This window comes from Myodes glareolus, chromosome 6 (genome assembly GCF_982192425.1).
Source record: "Myodes glareolus chromosome 6, mMyoGla1.1, whole genome shotgun sequence".
Lineage (NCBI taxonomy): Eukaryota > Metazoa > Chordata > Mammalia > Rodentia > Cricetidae > Myodes > Myodes glareolus.
Window position 1 is genome coordinate 98,718,037 of NC_142031.1, and position 17,669 is coordinate 98,735,705.

The 17,669-nt window shown below is 40.5% G+C and overlaps 1 protein-coding gene and 3 non-coding genes across 4 annotated transcripts in view; all 4 read right to left on the minus strand.

The window, feature by feature from the left end:
* The window catches only part of Wdr43 (WD repeat domain 43), a 42,660-nt gene that overhangs the window by 11,877 nt on the left and 13,114 nt on the right, over positions 1–17,669 (minus strand). The window contains exons 5-12 of the mRNA XM_085691236.2: positions 15,932–16,068; positions 14,797–14,899; positions 12,228–12,292; positions 9,434–9,605; positions 8,000–8,086; positions 6,967–7,098; positions 5,695–5,826; positions 143–229 (exon numbers count right to left, since the gene is read on the minus strand). Coding sequence (XP_085547362.2) covers positions 143–229; positions 5,695–5,826; positions 6,967–7,098; positions 8,000–8,086; positions 9,434–9,605; positions 12,228–12,292; positions 14,797–14,899; positions 15,932–16,068 — 915 coding nt within the window. The remainder of the gene's footprint in view (positions 1–142; positions 230–5,694; positions 5,827–6,966; positions 7,099–7,999; positions 8,087–9,433; positions 9,606–12,227; positions 12,293–14,796; positions 14,900–15,931; positions 16,069–17,669) is intronic.
* Positions 6,700–6,777, minus strand: LOC125398425 (small nucleolar RNA SNORD53/SNORD92). Its single transcript, XR_007231387.1, has one exon. It is a non-coding gene; the product is annotated as a small nucleolar RNA SNORD53/SNORD92 (small nucleolar RNA).
* Positions 7,406–7,483, minus strand: LOC125398423 (small nucleolar RNA SNORD53/SNORD92). The gene has a single exon (XR_007231386.3). It is a non-coding gene; the product is annotated as a small nucleolar RNA SNORD53/SNORD92 (small nucleolar RNA).
* LOC125398426 (small nucleolar RNA SNORD53/SNORD92) lies at positions 16,722–16,806 on the minus strand. The gene has a single exon (XR_007231388.1). It is a non-coding gene; the product is annotated as a small nucleolar RNA SNORD53/SNORD92 (small nucleolar RNA).

The following is a 17,669-nucleotide window of genomic DNA, read 5'->3' on the forward strand; positions in this document are numbered from 1 at the left end:
GTTAAGAGTACCTTACAAGAAATAAAGGTAGAAAACAACAACAACAAAAAGTCTCAGGGTTCTCTGTTGAGGTATTCCACTACCACCCCAAACAACAAATATACCCAGTATTCTGTGGGTCACATTAAACCGCAGCAGTTACCTCTTGTAACAATGGGATAACAGCATGCAAGGGCATCCTTAGCACAGTCTTCTTTATAAGGTTTATATTCCTAGTCTGAAGCACTTTCTGTGAGAAAATAAAATGACAATTAGGACAAGCATATTTCCAATAAGAATACTACTGAAAAAAATCTTTTCTAACTGAAAATAGCCCAAAGCAATAAAGTACTGATTGAACTTGGAAAATCAGGTTGGAAATCAAGGTAAGCTGCCTTCAGATAGCAATCCAAAGAACATCTCTAGACATCTAAATACAAGTATTTGTAATTTTAGGGATGTTCTCCAACTTCCATCTTAAAATAGAGCTCCATACATAGTGAAAAGACTCTTTTAAATTGTCACCAATTGATAAAAATTTAAACCAATCAAATGATCACATAATAGATGCTTCAACCCAAACACTTTAAAGCTTGATCTCTGGGAAAAAGTCAGATTCCACCCTGGATTGTAGAAAAAGCAACTGAGCAGATCAGTACTGAGCCTACATCCTCTGGGCAGCTTCCATGCCAGAGTCCGGCATTTTTCAAAGTAGCAGGAAAGAAGGGGATGGGAGAAGAGTCCATTCAGGTCTCTGATACATCCTTTCTCTTAAATACTTTAAATTTAAGCAGCAGAAAGAAACACAGGAACATAGTTGCCAGCCAATTTTCTCCAGTTCTTTTTTTATTTAGAATCCTTTCAGAATTCTCATCAGATTTTACTTTTCTTGTTAAAAAAAAAAAATGACCTTTACACCAACCTGATTACAAACAATTTTAAACTATCATAGAATTACAAGATTCACAGGCTAGAATATATATAATATTCTTATTTTATACACAATCACTGGGAAATTAAGACACAGAATGCCCTGAGCTAATATAGTTCTTGATTAATCTGTAATCAAATAAACAATATGTAAGATTCAAAGCAAACTATGAAGTTAAGCACAGTGGAATGCACATGCAATCCTAGCTCCTGGGGACTGGGGTAGGAAGATCAAATTCCAGGCCAGCCTGACCAACAAAATTCTGTCTCAGAATTTTTGAAGTTCTAGGGGAGTAGGTAGACCACTTGCCTAGCACATATAAAGCAGTTATTTTGCCCTCAAGAGGATGAGGTGGTAGGAATATCATGATTTTAGGTCCAGCCTGGACTGCACCATTATATCTTGGCTCAAGGAAACAACAACAAAAACAACCAAAAATCTAACTCAGTGAGGGTACTTGCCTAGCACACACAAGCCCTGAGTCTGATCCCTATCAGTACAAAACCAAACAAGAAAAATCTATTCTATTAAAAGTATAATGTGCTGATTATAATACTGGAGGTACTAGCTGAATTTAAGTATTTCTAAAATAACCGCCTTATTATAAATCTGTGTTCATAAAGTTCTAATCATCTAGAAGGCACCAGAAACATCTGTATTTGGGAATATTGTCACATTTTTCTTAACTGCTTCAAATGTCCACTCACACCAACACCGTCTTACCATGCAAGGAGCATTGTGGAGCTTCAGGAAATATAAAATAATCTGGCCTACTTGGGTGGGGATGGTGCACTCGGGAGACAGAGAGGCAGGCGGATCTCTGAGTTTGAGGCCAGCCTGGTCTACAAGAGCTAGTTCCAGGACAGTCAGGACATAGAGAAACCCTATCTTGAAAACCCAAAAATAATAATAATCTGGCCTGTCACACCATGATTTACACCAAGTCTAATCACATTCTGCCACTGTCATATCTGCTATTTTCTTTGAGGTTAGCAAAACAAACCTATTTTTCTACTGGGGATATGGGAAGGGGCAGGAAACGCGAGCCAGACAGACAAACAGACACACGAGCCAGACATGGCGACACTTGCCTAAAATTCCAACACCCAAGAGACAGAACCATATTATATATTTAGGATACACACACACACACACACACACACACACACACACAGAGAGAGAGAGAGAGAGAGAGAGAGAGAGGGAGGGAGGGAGGGAGGGAGGGAGGGAGGGAGGGAGGGAGGGAGGGAGATCTCAAAGAAACTGAGGTCTCAGATCTGAGACAGATAGGGTGGGGAAGATAAAGCATGAAAAAGGCGAGTAAGAGGAAAGAAAGGGAAAGGGGGAAACGCTTAAAAAAGAAAGGCAGAGGCCATCTGAGGTTAAAGGCCAACCCAGTCTATAAAATGAGACCTGTCTAAATGAAAACAAAAAAGAAAAGAAGGCTGGGAATGTGGTTCAGTGGTTGATGGCTTGCCTAGCATGAAGTAGGTCACAGGTTTAGCCCCCAGAATCACATAAAAACAAGTAGTGGCCCAGCCCAGGCCTGTAATCCCAAAACCGGGTCATTGCCTACTACAAGGGGCCAGTCTGATATTTAAAAAAAAGGGGGGGAGGGGGGATAGGAAACAGTGGAGAAACAAAAAGAATCCCATCATGATCTAAGGAGAATGATAGTGCATTTGTTCAATCTGGAAAGCGTGGGGAAACAGAAGCTGCTATTCATAATAGACTTAGATGCATGTATCAGATGATGAGCCACCAGAACTATAAGATGCCAATAGAGTGAGGCCTAGCTATTTACAAGTAATCTGAAACTTCAAGACAGGAGAATAAGCCGCCCAATGTTTCTTATACTGACTAAAGACAGGCAATAATACTAACAAATTAAATTTAAAAATACAAATAAATTGTCCCAAACTAAGCTGTATGAAAAGTAATCAGCGGTGGCAAACGCCTTTAATTCCAGCACTCAGGAGGCAGAGAGACCGGTAGATATCTCTGAATTTCAGATATCTCTGAATTTCTACAGAGAAACCCTGTCTTTTTCCTTTTTTTGGCTTTGTTTTGTTTTTGTTTTGTTGGAGGGGGGTAAACATAGACACCACACACAAAACAAGAAGCTACAGAAAGTAGTTAATACAGTTAACTACTGTAGTTGATTTCTGTAGAAATACAGAAAATATTTAAAGAAACAGCCCTATAAACTAGCTTCAACTACCAAGACGATGACATTAGCATTTTTACCATTAGATTTTCTTACATTTCCTTTAAATACAATTAAGCGTAAATAAAACACATATAAAGGTATATTTCACCAATGTGACAAGCACACTTTCCCGGGAAACAGTTAAGTTCAATTATCCTCAAGTTTCCTTGAGCCACTGTAGCGTATGCTGGCACGCGTCTTCCAGAATCCATTACACAACAGTTTCCCTTTTGTCAGATTTCCCCCTCAGAGCATACAGTTAAGATTCATTCATTGTTTGTTTGTTTTGTTTTGTTTTTTCGAGACAGGGTTTCTCTGTAGCTTTGGAGCCTGTCCTGCAACTAGCTCTTGTAGATCAGGCTGGCCTCGAACTCACAGAGACCGGCCTGCCTCTGCCTCCTGACTGCTGGATTAAAAGCATGTGCCACCACTGCCCAGGTGTGACTTGTAGTATCTTGATAAATAGGAGGGAGCAGTGGGATTGCATAGTAGGTGTGTTCTTCATTTGTAACAAACTCAAACTGTTTCTACAAAGTAGGTGTTTCATTACACACTGCCAGCAGCAAGGCACAACGTCAGCGTTTTCATTTTAAACAACCTAAAACAGACATGCAGTGTCATCTCAATGAGATTTTTACTCTGCCTTTCTGTGATGAATGCCATACTGAAAAAAAAAAAATTTTTTAGCATGTGAGCTGGTGAGGTGGTTCAGAGGGCAAAGGAGCTTCCTGCCAGGTCTGACAGCCTAAGTTCAATTCCTAGGGTTCACATGGTGGAGAGAACCAACTCCCAAAACTTGTCCTCAACCTCCACATGTCCCCTGTGGCACACCCTGGCATATAAGATAAACAAACAAACAAATGTAAAAAACAACAATAAACATTTTCTATACATTCTTATTGTCCCTCTGAATTCTTTGTGCTGTCTGTTCAATTCTCTACTGGATTTTTGAATAACATCTTGTTAAGAGCTCTTTATATATACTAAGTAAAAACTGTGATATAAAAGTGGACATTTTCCAGCCTGCAGCATGGTGTTTCATCATGCTGTTTTGTTTCTTGTTGAGAGAGGCTCTTGCTATGTCACAAACAGGATAGCTTGAATGAAGCATACAATCTCCCTGCCTCATCCTCCTGTGTGCACTACTACACCTGACTACCACTGTTCTTTTTTGAGAGTCTCTCTAGGTAGTACTGGCTATCCTGGGTTGTGCAGACCAGGCTGACCTTGACCTATGTATGCCTCTGTACCTGAACTGCTGAGATTAACAGAGTGCCCAACAACCCTGGCATCCAGCATGTCTTCTCAAGTGGAGGAGTTTCTGGTTTTAAAGGTATCCACCAAATGACCTTTACCTTCGGAATTTCTATACATGTATCTGTACTCACACATAATAATAAAAAATTTTTAAAAGTATTATTATCTTTTGTTAGGAATGGTAATAGATGGTGGTCCATTTTCTTAAAGGCATTTTTAAGTTAAGTAGGTTTGTCTACAGATGAAACAATATCCCATCATTTCTAAACTTACTCCACCTATGTTAGCATGTAAACATACAAATGAACAGAGGATGGCCTGGCAGGCATTTGTGGGGAGCTTATGAACATGGGGAGGCTCCTGATGATCTACAGTACAGCTCTAGAACCATATTCACATAAGTATCAATGTTTCAAAAATATTGTCAAGTAAATATTTTGTACAAACTATTTTTCATCAAATTCTTCTAGGTTTCCAAGTCACCTAAAACAAATTACGTCAAACTACTTGGAAAGTAGATTTAGATTTTTATACCTATTTGCCTCCTCTCATTATACAAGAATACTTTAGACAGAAATATTAAATAATCACATTGAAATCAAGTGAAAAATCATAAGTTCAAGGTCGTCTATACTGATTGAACTAATACTGCTAAGGTATAAAGAAAGCACTTAACAAATGAAAACTGCACTAATAGATCAGGCAGTACCAAGTCCTACTGTTCGTCAACTTTTCTGTGTAGACACTGTCAAACTGTGGGTGTAAGTACTGTCAAACTGAGTAGCTTCCTGCAACCAGTGACCAACTTACAGACATTTCTAATGTTTCCTTAAATTTCTAGGACTACATAATAATATAGCCCCCAACCCTCTTGAATCTTCCCCCGAACTCCTACCCATTGCCAAGGTTCCACCTCATTGCCCCCTCTCACGGCCAGGGGAAATAAGTTTCTGGAATCCAGAGTAAAAACTCAGGAACGCATTTTCCTACAGAAAAAGATATAAATTGTGATCTAGAATGCTGCTAAGTGTTAAGAGTTCAGCTGCACTTTATATGGGCTTTTGTAAACTAAAGCCTATGGAATCCAACAATTCAAAATATCATTTCTATGAGAAAATGCATTCCAGGTTCAAGAGAATAACACACTTCCATGGTAGGTTGGTGAATGTCTGTATATTGCTACCAAGCATAACATTTGACTAAATTCACAAACACACAAAATAAGTTGCATGTTTCCATATGCTGTGACTACTCGTTCTGTGAGCTGAGTCCACAATCCCCACTTTCTCAGCCCACTGAAATCTGCTGCAGTACTTACGTTTAGCATCTCTAAATCATTGCTTTCCAAGCCCTGGGTGAGAAGGACTGGAAAGCTGGTTGTCTGCAGAAGGTCATCCTTCCTTCCTTTTCTATCTAGGTCCATGGCTCCAAGGCGCTCCTCGATGCTAGCCTACAGAAAGGAAACATCTTAAGTTAACCAAACAGGGATTTTAGAGGCTGCAAACAACTCGGAGTCACACCTTGGTCACAGAAACACATTCTCAGAGAATCTCACCACCACAGTAGTACTGTGGAAGAAACATGAAAAGAGCTGCAATCCAAGTTCCCCCAATATAGCAAAAACAAAAGCCTAAGGAGGCACATTGGGGACTTGAAGAAATGGCTCGGAAGTTAAGAACGCGGGCTGCTCTCTCAGAGGACCCAGTTTGGCTCCCTGCACCTACATGGGTGCCCACAAGTATCACTGGAACACCAGTTCCAAGAGATTCAATGTCCTCCTCCGGCCTCTACGGGCATTGCATACACACAATAGAGACATACATGTAAGCAAAACAGCCATAAACCCAATTTTTCTTTTTTTTTTTTTTTTAAAAAAAGAGGCACAATCCCTCTTTGGATAGATTAGAAAATGAAAAGACCTGGCATCTCACCATTAATGCACCAAGAAAGCAGCTATCACCATATGTTTCCCTAATACAACCATCCCTTGCCATCAACTTGTCAAGAATACAAAGCTGGGGTGGCAAGATGGCTCAAGCAGGTAAAGGAACCTGCCGTCAAGCCACCAGCCTGACTTTAATCCCTGGAACCCAAAAGATGAAAGAAGAGAACCAATTATGCCAAGTTGTCCTCAACCTCCACACAAGTGACAAGAAGGGCACAAATGTGATCTTCATGCCCAATCCTCCCACACAGATGCACTCATGCACACACATATAAACTAATAAACAAATAAATAAATGTAATAAACTTTAAAATATCAAAGTTTTAACTTCTGTAAGTGACTAGGACCATCATTTTTAAGACACATAACCAGCCAGGACTGCTCAGACAGCCAAGAGAAAGGAGGCATCATGGGAACTCAGCAGTATGCGAAACCCAATGAAAGTCATCACAGCAAATCCTGACATAACCTTCTCAACTTTTTCTATCCAGCTACTAAGAAATGACGAAAATCTGATTTTAGTTAAAAGACTGGAAAGCAGCAATCAATAACTGCTGCAAGAGTCTTAAAAACTGCTCTAGCTCTACTCAATGTACTCCCTACAATTAATTTCTCAAACTTCAGACCCAAGTAAGTAGTCATTACCTCATTACTGCCTAATTTCCTCTTGTTCTCCAACTCCTTAGGCTGTGAGAGTGGAGGCTTGATTGGTGCGTGATGTCCAGGAATCCCAGGCACCAAAACTTTTGCTTCAGAATTCACCACTGGTGTTCTCACCTGTCATACAGATTCAACATGTAGGAAAGGGGTGAATTAGTTCTTGTGCTACCTACTAGAGAAAGCAAGCAGCTCTCCAAAGGCTTTTCCATTAAACAATGCAATGCAATGTACTCACCATGACAGGAATTGAAGACAAAATGTGAATTAAATGTTGGCAAATAAAACTGAATACTGGTTAAAAGCTTATGGTTTTAAAGTTCACAATATCTCATTAAGAAAAATAAAACCTACCAAAAAGGTGTGTGTTGCAAAAACTGCTCAAGTTATACACCTAACAACCTGCAAAACCAAATTTTTGTCAGCCATGCTCAGACAGCCAAGAGAAAGGTGTCATCTCTGAAACTCAGTCGGATGCGAAACCATGTGGGTATCATCACAGCATGGCTTGGCTTTCCTTCCTAGTTCATCACCAAAGAAGGCATTACATAGCAACAGCAAGCTATACTGAAAACAGAATGCGGCAATGAACTCCAGATCTACTGTGGTTTCATTTTACCCTGAAATACAACATACAGTTAAACGATGTGTTCTTTCAAGTGCAGAGACTAATGAGCAACACTGAACTCTTATGAACATGAACTCCTCCAGAGTTCCCTGCCCAGCTCAGCCGCACAGCATCAGCAGAGATGTCTTACACCCTTGAGGTCTGAAAGCACAGTCTCACACTATGCTCTAAGAAAAGAGCACAATGAGCATAAGGAGAATGATAGGAGCCAGGTGCAGCAGTGGAAACACCAGTCACCCCAGCACTGAGGCTGAAGAATCATGAGCTTCAATCTAGGCTAAACAGCAAAACTGCACCTCAGGAGACAGGATTTAAAAAAATGAAGTCAGTCTAATAGTCAACTCAATCTAGCCAAATCTATTATTCTTAATATCAAGCCTGTAATGTGCTCACCTTGGTTATTGCCGTTTCTACTGTTGGAGCCCAGCAATTGGAAATGTCTCTTTCCAAACATATGTGAGTATCTTTGGCGTTTAAAGCCTAGACATGGTTTTTCAAAGGGAGGAAGGGAGAGAAGAAATGTCAAGCAAAGCAATCACCAATGATGTGACTAACAACTCCACCTCTATAAAGAAGAAAAGGAAGACCTCCAGGCCATCTGTTAGCCATAATCTCCACTCAGACGAATTGCAGCTAAGTAGAAAAATAAATTGAAGGCACTGGTGCAGTGTGTACTTCCCTTATTTATGGACCATTAGAATTTTTCACTTATGTATAAAACGTCAACAGATAGTTCTTATTTACAAGGAAGGGTATACAATCCAACAGTCTTATAAATAAAGTCCCCCCACCACGAAAATAATGTGTCCTACCCTAAATTTCCCTAAGCAAGTTCTTCCTACAAACAGGTTGAGGACATTTCTGCTTACTAACAGACTGCTCTCAGAGGGACCTGTATGTCCAAGAACAATGCCCAGCGAGGTAACAGGAGTCACATGCAACAAGTTACTTATGTCCCCAGAAAAGCTTCTATGTAGCTTTTATGCCTAACACCTGAAAAACCTAGAGACAATAAAGGCTGTTAACCAGAAAGGGGCATCCCATACAGCCAGCAACTGCACCTTTTTCTCCTTGTTTAATCAAACTCTATGTACGCAACCAACTTTTCAGAGTACTTCTTGGAATTGAGGACACCTAACGTCCCAACACCAGGAGGCAGAAGCAGTAGAACCCCTTACAAGTTCAGTCAGTTACAGCTACCAGGCCAGAGCCTGTATCAGTGGTATAGTGTGTGTCTAGCATGAATGAGGCTGAGTTTAATCCCTAGCATTACAAGGAAGAAAAAAAAAGAATATTTTTTAATAAACTCGAGAAAGCGTATTTGGTTCCCTAGAGTCTTATTAAGAAAAAGCATTACAAGCCAAGATTAACCATACTAGACATGACTAAGAACTCGCATGTCTTTGGGGAAAAAAAAAATCTGTAGTAAAAAAATGTCATGACACTACCCCTTACATTTCCACTTAGAAAATATAATAGGTACCACCACTAAAGGCCATTAGTAAGTAGTGTATTTTATGTAATAGGGCAAAATTCAAAACTCAAATCATACTAATGCTGACCAGAAACATGTATCCAGTAGGAACATGATAACAGAACTAGTTCAAAGTTAGTTACGTACACAGGAAGCATCAGACACCTAAGACAAAACATCAAGAGGAAAGAGGTGACATTCTACAACCTGAAGGGTTTAGAAAAAGAATTCGCACAAACCACTCACTAAGGGTTTTTTTTTAATTAAAGAAGAAAGTTGTTTATTTTCTCTAAGTATTCCAAAGTGCCCCTTTTAAAATCTGAATTATTATCTCAAAAATGGCATCTACTTACCACTCGCTCAATGATAGGCTGAAACCAATTGCCATACACAAGCAATAAGGACGTTTTATCTAAGCAAAATCCAGCTGCTAGAATAGGGATGGGTTTTGGTGTTGATTTCTTGCCTTTCCCAGGTGTTGCTATTTGAATTGTGCAATTTGAAGTCAAAGGCTTTTTGCAGTGTCTAGGAATAAAGAGAAAAGTAAGATTAGAGAATCTCAAATTGCTATCAAGTTACAAAACATGACCCCGCCCTCATCTCTACAATACTGTCACAAGTGACCACCAGAAAGACATACACACATCTCTTTCAAGACTTCACATGTTCCTACCAACACCAGCCCTGAAACCCTTACGCTCATCTGCCCCTTATTGTTGGATACCAAAAGGAGGCTACACACTCCCAAATGCTCTCTCGCTGCCCCAAGCTTCAGCCTTCATACACCCATCCTTTTCCAGCTAGCCCCATCTCCATTACTCTCAACCTCTGGTATCAACTTGAGAGCTATTGACACCCCCATCTTCTCTGGGGACACTGTCCTATCTGCTCATGTGTGCAGTCCTCAGCAGGAGCTGTCTTGTCATCACTGTTTAGATCAGGCACTTGAGTGGACTTCTGGTCTCCACTGGCATTTTTTAAGATGATAATCTCTGTCTTTCATCCCAAAACCTTTGAACTGTCTGCAATAACAGCTACTTCCCCACCCTGCTTCCATCTTTTGAATCATGAGCACTACATTTCTTCAAGAGTTCACTGGTTCATGGCTGTCTCTTCCCAACTCTATTCCAGATGCATTGTTTCCTGAGGTTCCCACAGGTCATACTGAAGTTGCAGATCCTTCTGAAACTCTTGACTCTAAGGACCAGGCCCTTTGCTACAACCCAATCACACATTTCCTCATACTGTAATCTTGCTGCCCACTCATTCCCAGTGAGCTCAACTATTTATCATCCCAGTTTTTTACGGATCACATTATATATCCTGACTCCACAGCTGTCTCTACACCCAGGACTTATCGCTTCTGTTTAGCCCTTTATCACTCTTTTATCTATTTTCAACAGTTTTGTCAAAACAACTATCATGAGCCTTAGGTCATGAATCAAACCTCTGTTTAAAACTCTTCCACAGGGGCTGGAGAGATGGCTCAGGGCAGTGGTTCTCAACCTTCCTAAAGCCATGACCCTTTAATACAGTTAGTTCCTCATGCCGAGGTCACCCCAACCATAAAATTATTTTCATTATTACTTTGTTAACTGTAATTTTGCTGCTGCTGTGAATTGTAATGTAAATATCTAATAAGCATATCTGCTATGATCTGATCCCTGGGAAAGGGTCATTCCACCCCCAAAGAAGTGGTGGAAAATTGCTGACACAGCACAGGTTAAGTACACTGGTTTCTCTTCCAGGACCCAGGTTTGATTCCCAGCAACCACATAGCAAATCACAACCATTTGTAACTCCAGTTCCAGGGAACCCAACACCTCCTGTGGCCTCTATGTGCACCAGGAATGAAACTGATACACATACAGGCATGGAGGCAAATACCCACACAAATAAAATAACTAAAACAAACCAAACAAACAAACCAAAAAACGTCAATGGCCTACATGTGCCAAGGAGAAATGTGAAAACCCTCATCAGGCCTAATCACAACTGGGAAAGCACACACTACTGTATAAATGAAGTCCTTAAGTGCTATACATGGAAATGTTAATATTCTTCTCTAAGAGCTAAAAGGTAGGAGGCTCAAAATTCCATTTTTCCTTCTTGGTAATGCTAGAGATGAAGCCTTAGCACCGGGCAGTCTAGCCCAGCACAAGACACAGCTGCATCCCCTGACCTCTAGAATTTTCTACAGTAAAGTGTACACTACTCTCCTAACTCTACCCGCTCCATGGTATAAGGAAACAGCACAGGGACACTTCACTGAGTTACACACACATACACAGGCAAAGGCAAATAAACCACCACGGAAGACAAACCAAGGCACCACCCAAATCCCTAAGCAAGTCTCCCCAACTAAGGAATTTTTACTACCATTATCAATAGTCACGATAAACACTTCACAAAAAGTCACTCTCCTAACCAGAGAAATAACATGGCATATGTCTTCAAAAACTTGAGCTCATGTAGACAAGCAATCAAGAGTATTTTCAGGGGGGCTGGAGAAATGGCTCAGCGGTTAAGAACACTGACTGCTCTTCCAGAGGACCCGGGTTCAATTCCCAGCACCCACATGGCAGCTCACAACTGTCTGAAAATCCAGTTCCAGAGGATCTGACACCTTCACACCAATGCACATAAAAGATAAATCATAAAAATTAATAAAAAAAATTAAAAAAGAGTACTTTCAGATGGCTCAGTGGTTAAGAGCACTGACTGCTCTTCCAGAGGTTCTGAGTTCAACTCCCAGCAATCACATGGTGGCTCACAACCACCTAAAATGAGATTTGGTGTCCTCTTCTGGCGTGCAGGCACACATGCAGACAGAACACTGTATGTGTAATAAATAAATAAACACTATTTACATAAGAAATAAATACGTCTTTTAAAAAAATCATACAAACTGCCAGGCGGTGGTGACACACACCTTTAATCCCAGCACTGGGGAGGCAAACGCTGGCAGATCTCTTTGAGTTTGAGGCCAGCCTGGTCTACAAGAGCTAGTTCCAGGACAGGCTCCAAAGTTACAGAGAAACCCTGCCTCGAAAAACCAAAGAGTACTTTCACAATAACCTATCAGAATATAAACCAAAGAACAAGGTAGAACACAGAAACGAGAATTTCTGGCTTAAAACTTCTTACCCATTTAGTATGTGTTCAAAAAGATGGACTTGACCGTCTCTGCAAACAACAGCTAACTTGACAGGCTAAAAGAAAGATGTGGCAGATTAATTATAGTCAATTATATATCCTGCCTTGAATTAAACTCATGAAAACTGAGCTCTTGTCCCACCTCCTCAGTAACTAGAATATTAAAGAAAAAGAAGCAAACAAACAGCAGCACGTTTAAAAATCATTATCTAAGGGAAGCTAGATGGCTCAGTCAACAGGTGAAGACACTTATCATGCGAAACTATCAACTACAGCTTGAATACCTAAATCTACATAAAGGCGGAGAGAACTGACATTACAAAATAGTACTCTGGCAAGACTCATGCAAATCCGCTTATTTTAGGGATCAGGGAGTTAAGGCAGGATTTCAGCTGGGCAGTGGTGGCACATGCCTCTAACCTCAGCACTTGAGAGGTGGAAACATGAGGCCAGTCAGGTCTACAGAACGTGTTCCAGGACAGCCAGGGTTACACAGAGAAACCTCCTATGTGTTTAGGGAGGGATAGGGTTTCTCTACATAGCCCTGGCCTGGCCAACCTAAAATTATGTAGACCACACGACCCTTGAACTTACTGAGATTTACCTGCCTCTGCTGCTTGACTTCTGGGATTAAAAGTGTGTGCCAGCACGCCCAGCTTGACACACAATTATTAAAATCAGTATCTCTGACAAAGTGTTGTTCTTGTCAAGATTGTAAATAAAGCAGCACAAGGCAACCTCCAAGGTTAGTGTGCTCTTTCTGAAAAAAGCATGGTTGCGTGGTCCTAGGATGCCTCAGCACAGCAGCCAGAACTTATGTGAAGGAAAAGGAGGGGCCATGTCTTCTCAAGTCTGTCAGCTCCCAGGGCTTCATAGTCTAGGGGCTCCCACCTATTATATTCTTGCTGTCATCTTCCTGTGCCGAGGACTAAACTTAAGTTCTGTAGCTTCTTGAGCATTTAGCACTTCATAAATCTTACCGTTTATATTCTAAGTTATGTCTAGTTCAAGAATTCAAAGGCTGCTAACACGCAAGGGAACACTTAAATACAGCTAGTGTGGTATCACAAGAGCATGGAAAAGCTTTCAGGATCAAACCTCGGGAAGGAAGCAGTCAGATTCATCAGTTCCCAGAGGAGGAGTCATCCACACAGCACCACTTTTCCATGAGTCCTAACAAATTCTCTCATCTTATACAAACTATTAGTAACATAAAACAGACGCAGAGTGTTGTCTAAGATCAGAATCAAGGGGCTGGAGAGATGGCTCAGTGGTTAAGAGCACTGGCTGTTCTTTCAGAGGACTCAAATTCAATTCCCAGCACCCACACGGCAGGTCACAATTGTCTTTAACTCCATTTTTAGGAGATCTGACATCATCACACAGACAATACACTTATGCATATAGAATAAAGATAAACAAATTTTTTAAAAAATATCAGAATCAAGGCTATGTTTGGGGTTGTATGTTTAATTAATATTAATAATTACTACCTAAAATTTTATCAGAAATAAGACTTTGGCTTCTTGACCCATCACTCATTTTAATATGTAAATGCCTTTAATGAGTCAGTTAGGGAGCTGGGGAGAAGACTCAGTTAAATGCCTGCCATAATCCTCCCATAAACCAGACATATGGCATATACCTGTAATCCTGGCACTAAGTAGAGGCAGGAGGACGGGATGTTCAAGATCATCACTGTTTGCTACACAATGAGTTGAAAGACAACCTGGGATATAAGACCCTACCTCAAGAAAAACAAAATACCAAAAGTGATGATGGTGGTGGTGATGATGATGATGACAATGACAATTAATTGGCCATGCTGGCACATGCCTATAATAAAAGAGCTTGTAAGACAGAGCCAAAGTCATGAGTTCAAGGCCAGTCTGAGATACCCAGCAACTATGAGGCTAAAACGGCAAGACTGTGCCTCAGCGCTGGAGCAATGGCTCAGAGGATAAGAACAGGAAGACTTGAGATCAAATTCCCAAAATCTACATAAAAAGTCAGGCATGATCACATGCACACATGCAAGCCCAGCACTGAGAGTGGGAAGGAAGAAGACACAAGGATCCCAGTTGCTTGCTCACCACCACCCTAGCTCCAAGCTTAGTGAGACTCTGCCTCAAAAGATTAAGGAAGAGTGACAAAGCAGGGTACCCAAGGTCCTCATATGGTTTCCACAGGTACATGGGCATGTATATTCTCATAGACACACAAGCATTTATCCACATGCAGACATACATACACAAACATACTGTCTCAAAAAAAGTTCAGTAACATAAATAGAAAAACACTATGTGTGCTGTGCATGCATGTATATGCACGTAGGGGCCAAAGCTGTTATCTTCTTCAATCACTCCGGATTCGTTTATTAGAGCATAATCTCTTGTTGAATCTCTACCTCCTAAATGATTACAGGAAGCTACCACACTGCATAGCTTTGACATGGGTTCTGGGATTGTACATAGCCAACACTTTTATCCACTGAGCCGTCTCTTCAGTCCCATAACTTCTGTTGACCCTAAAATCAATTGTCACATATCAAGCCACTTACCTCTTCCTTGTTCTCTGACAAAGTCAAATCAATATAGACAGGTTCATCTGTGACTGTGAAAGACATAACTGCACTTTTCTCTTTGTTTTCTGAGCGGACCTGCCTAGAAAACAAATCAGCCATCAGGTAAGACTTGCCAAGAACTATGCAACTAGTCCATGCATGATGCCCACACCAGCCAAAAGAAAGGAGGGTGCCAGGTTCTCTGGAACTGAAGCTACAAACCTGGTAGCTCTGCAAGAGCAAGCAGTAGTAACTGTTAACTGTCTCTCCAGCCCCCAAAGACTTTTTTCATTATTCTATGCATCAAAATGTCTTCATATATGTGTGCCTGCATCACATTCAATGTTTTTCAAGTTTTAGTTCATTTATGTTATTTTTTTCCCCAAGACAGAGTTTCTTTGAGTAGCCCTAACTGTTCTGCAACTCGCTCTGTAGACCATGCCTGCCCCTGCCTCCAGAGTGCTGGGATTAAAGACTTGCACCACCGCTGCTCAGCCACACTCATCTGTTTATAAAGTAGTTTCTGGAGACCAAACTCTGGTCCAGAAGCCAGAACTCAAACTGTATACTTTAAGTTCTACATCAACAAAGCTAGGTACAAGTTAAATGATAAAGAATTAACATGTGATTTAAAAGTATGCTTTGGGGCTGAAGTGATGCCTCAGTGGTTAACAGTACTTGCTGCTCTTCCAGAGAACCTCGGTTTGATCTGAAGCATCCAAACACAGAGGCTCATGGTTAACCATTTAGATGGACAATGCAAGATCTGACACCCTCTCCTGGCTTCTGAGGGCACTAGGTATACAGGTGGTGCAAAGACCTATGTGCAGACAAAATACACATACACATAAAATACAAAACTTAAAAAGAAAAATGTTTTAAATTTAGTTACAACTATTGACAATTTATTTCCTATTAAACAAGTTTATATTTTTTGAGTCGAGAAGATAAGTAAGCTAACTTCATATGCAGTAAATGCAAACACTCTTAAAAATGTACTCCTTGGAGAGAAGGATGAAAAATATATAATTATTTTTAATAATGTTGAAATTATATACATCCATACTGATCCCATAAACTCTGAGATTTTTACAAAGCAAAGCTGTCTTCCCAATCCCAAACAACTACGTACCAGACATTAAGTAACCGGTCATGTACTGCTCCAGATAAGAAATAGAGACCTGTAATCCCGTCAAAAGGCTGGCTTTCATTAGGTCTGATGGTAGTGAATCTAAGTGATGAAACAGGTGTCGAGTGGCCTGTGAAGTGCTAGAAAAAGTTAAATGTCATTTAGGCAAGGGTGGACTCAAAACAGTGCAAAAATAAAAGTCTTTATGCATCCTGAGAAAGCTATATCATACACATCCTACAGCAGCACCTACAGCACACCAACAGTTAAAATTCATTCTAAGCAAAAGGTTATTTGTGCTATAATCCTTTCCATAAAAAAAAAAAATATTGGGGGGTGGGGGTGGCTGCAACAGTGGCACACACCTTTAATCCCAGCACTTACAAAACAGAGGCAGGTGGATCTCTGAGTTCAATACCAGCCTGGTGAATTCCAGAATAGCCAGGGCTACACAGTGAAACCCTGTCTCAAAACAAACAAAACCACGAAATATTAAAACCAAATTAAGATGCCTCTTCTATTATCCTACCCCACAACCAGTTTCTCTCACTTCTGTATTTTCCTTTTTCCTCTCGCTGGCTCACCTCCCCACTACCTACCCACCCCAGCAAGCTGCTGCCTTTTTGTTGTTGTTGTTGTTTTAAGAGACGGTATCTAGCTCTATAAACCATGTTATCCTAGAGAGAACTACACTGCCGAAGCTGAAATCAACCTTGAAATCCTCCTGCCTGAGATTTATGGGATCACAAGCACACACAATCGCTTGGACTTAACTCTTTATCATTTTTAAAGGGTGCTCAGACACAGCCAAGGAATTGCAGGTCCTCACGGTACTCTCAGAGAGTCGAAACCACAATTTTAAGGCATCATCACAGCACCGTAAGTTCAATACCCTCTAAGTTCAATATTCCGGAGTAAAACTTATTTAAAAGTCCTGATAGCAAAGCCCCACCTTATATACTGTAAAAACACAATTGTAATCATTGCATAATGAAGTTTTAATTCAAATTCCACTTATTTTACTCATTTTCAAATGTATGTGAGCATGACTAAACTGTTTAATATCAAAAACCTTAGACTTGAAAAATGTTTTTAATAATATTATTTCTTTAAGAATCATTTTGGGTGCTTTGCCTGCAAGTATGTCTGTGCACTAGGTGCACAAAGAGGCCAGAAGAGGATGCTGATCCCCTGGACCACCACAAGGGTTCCAAGCAGCAATGCTCTCAATCTCTAAGCCAACAACTCTCCAGTCCTAATTCTATTATTTAAACAAATTACTTGATAACTGGTAACTTTTTTTCCTCAGAAAGATCTCTTGTAGCCCAAGCTGCCCTTGCTATATAGCCAAGGAAGACCTGAGACTTCTGATCCTCATGTCTTTGCTATCATTGTGTACATTCATTACCATGTATAGTTCACACAGGTCTAGGGACTGAACCCAGGACTTCATGAATGACAGGCAAGAACTCTACCAACTGAGCTGACATCCAGCCCTGTCAATTCTGTTTAAAAAATATCTACAAATAAAAGAACTTGAATTTTTTGTTAGTTTGTTGAGACTGAACCTTATTTGTCATCTAAGCCTCTAGAGCCTCAATTTATGCGCTCCTCTACTACCACAATACTATGATTGTGGGGGGATGTGCTGACTGAACCCAAGCTTTATGTGAGGCAAGCCTTCTACTAATTGAGCTAGGACACAGACTATTAAAACAATATTCTATGAGTCCAATTTGTA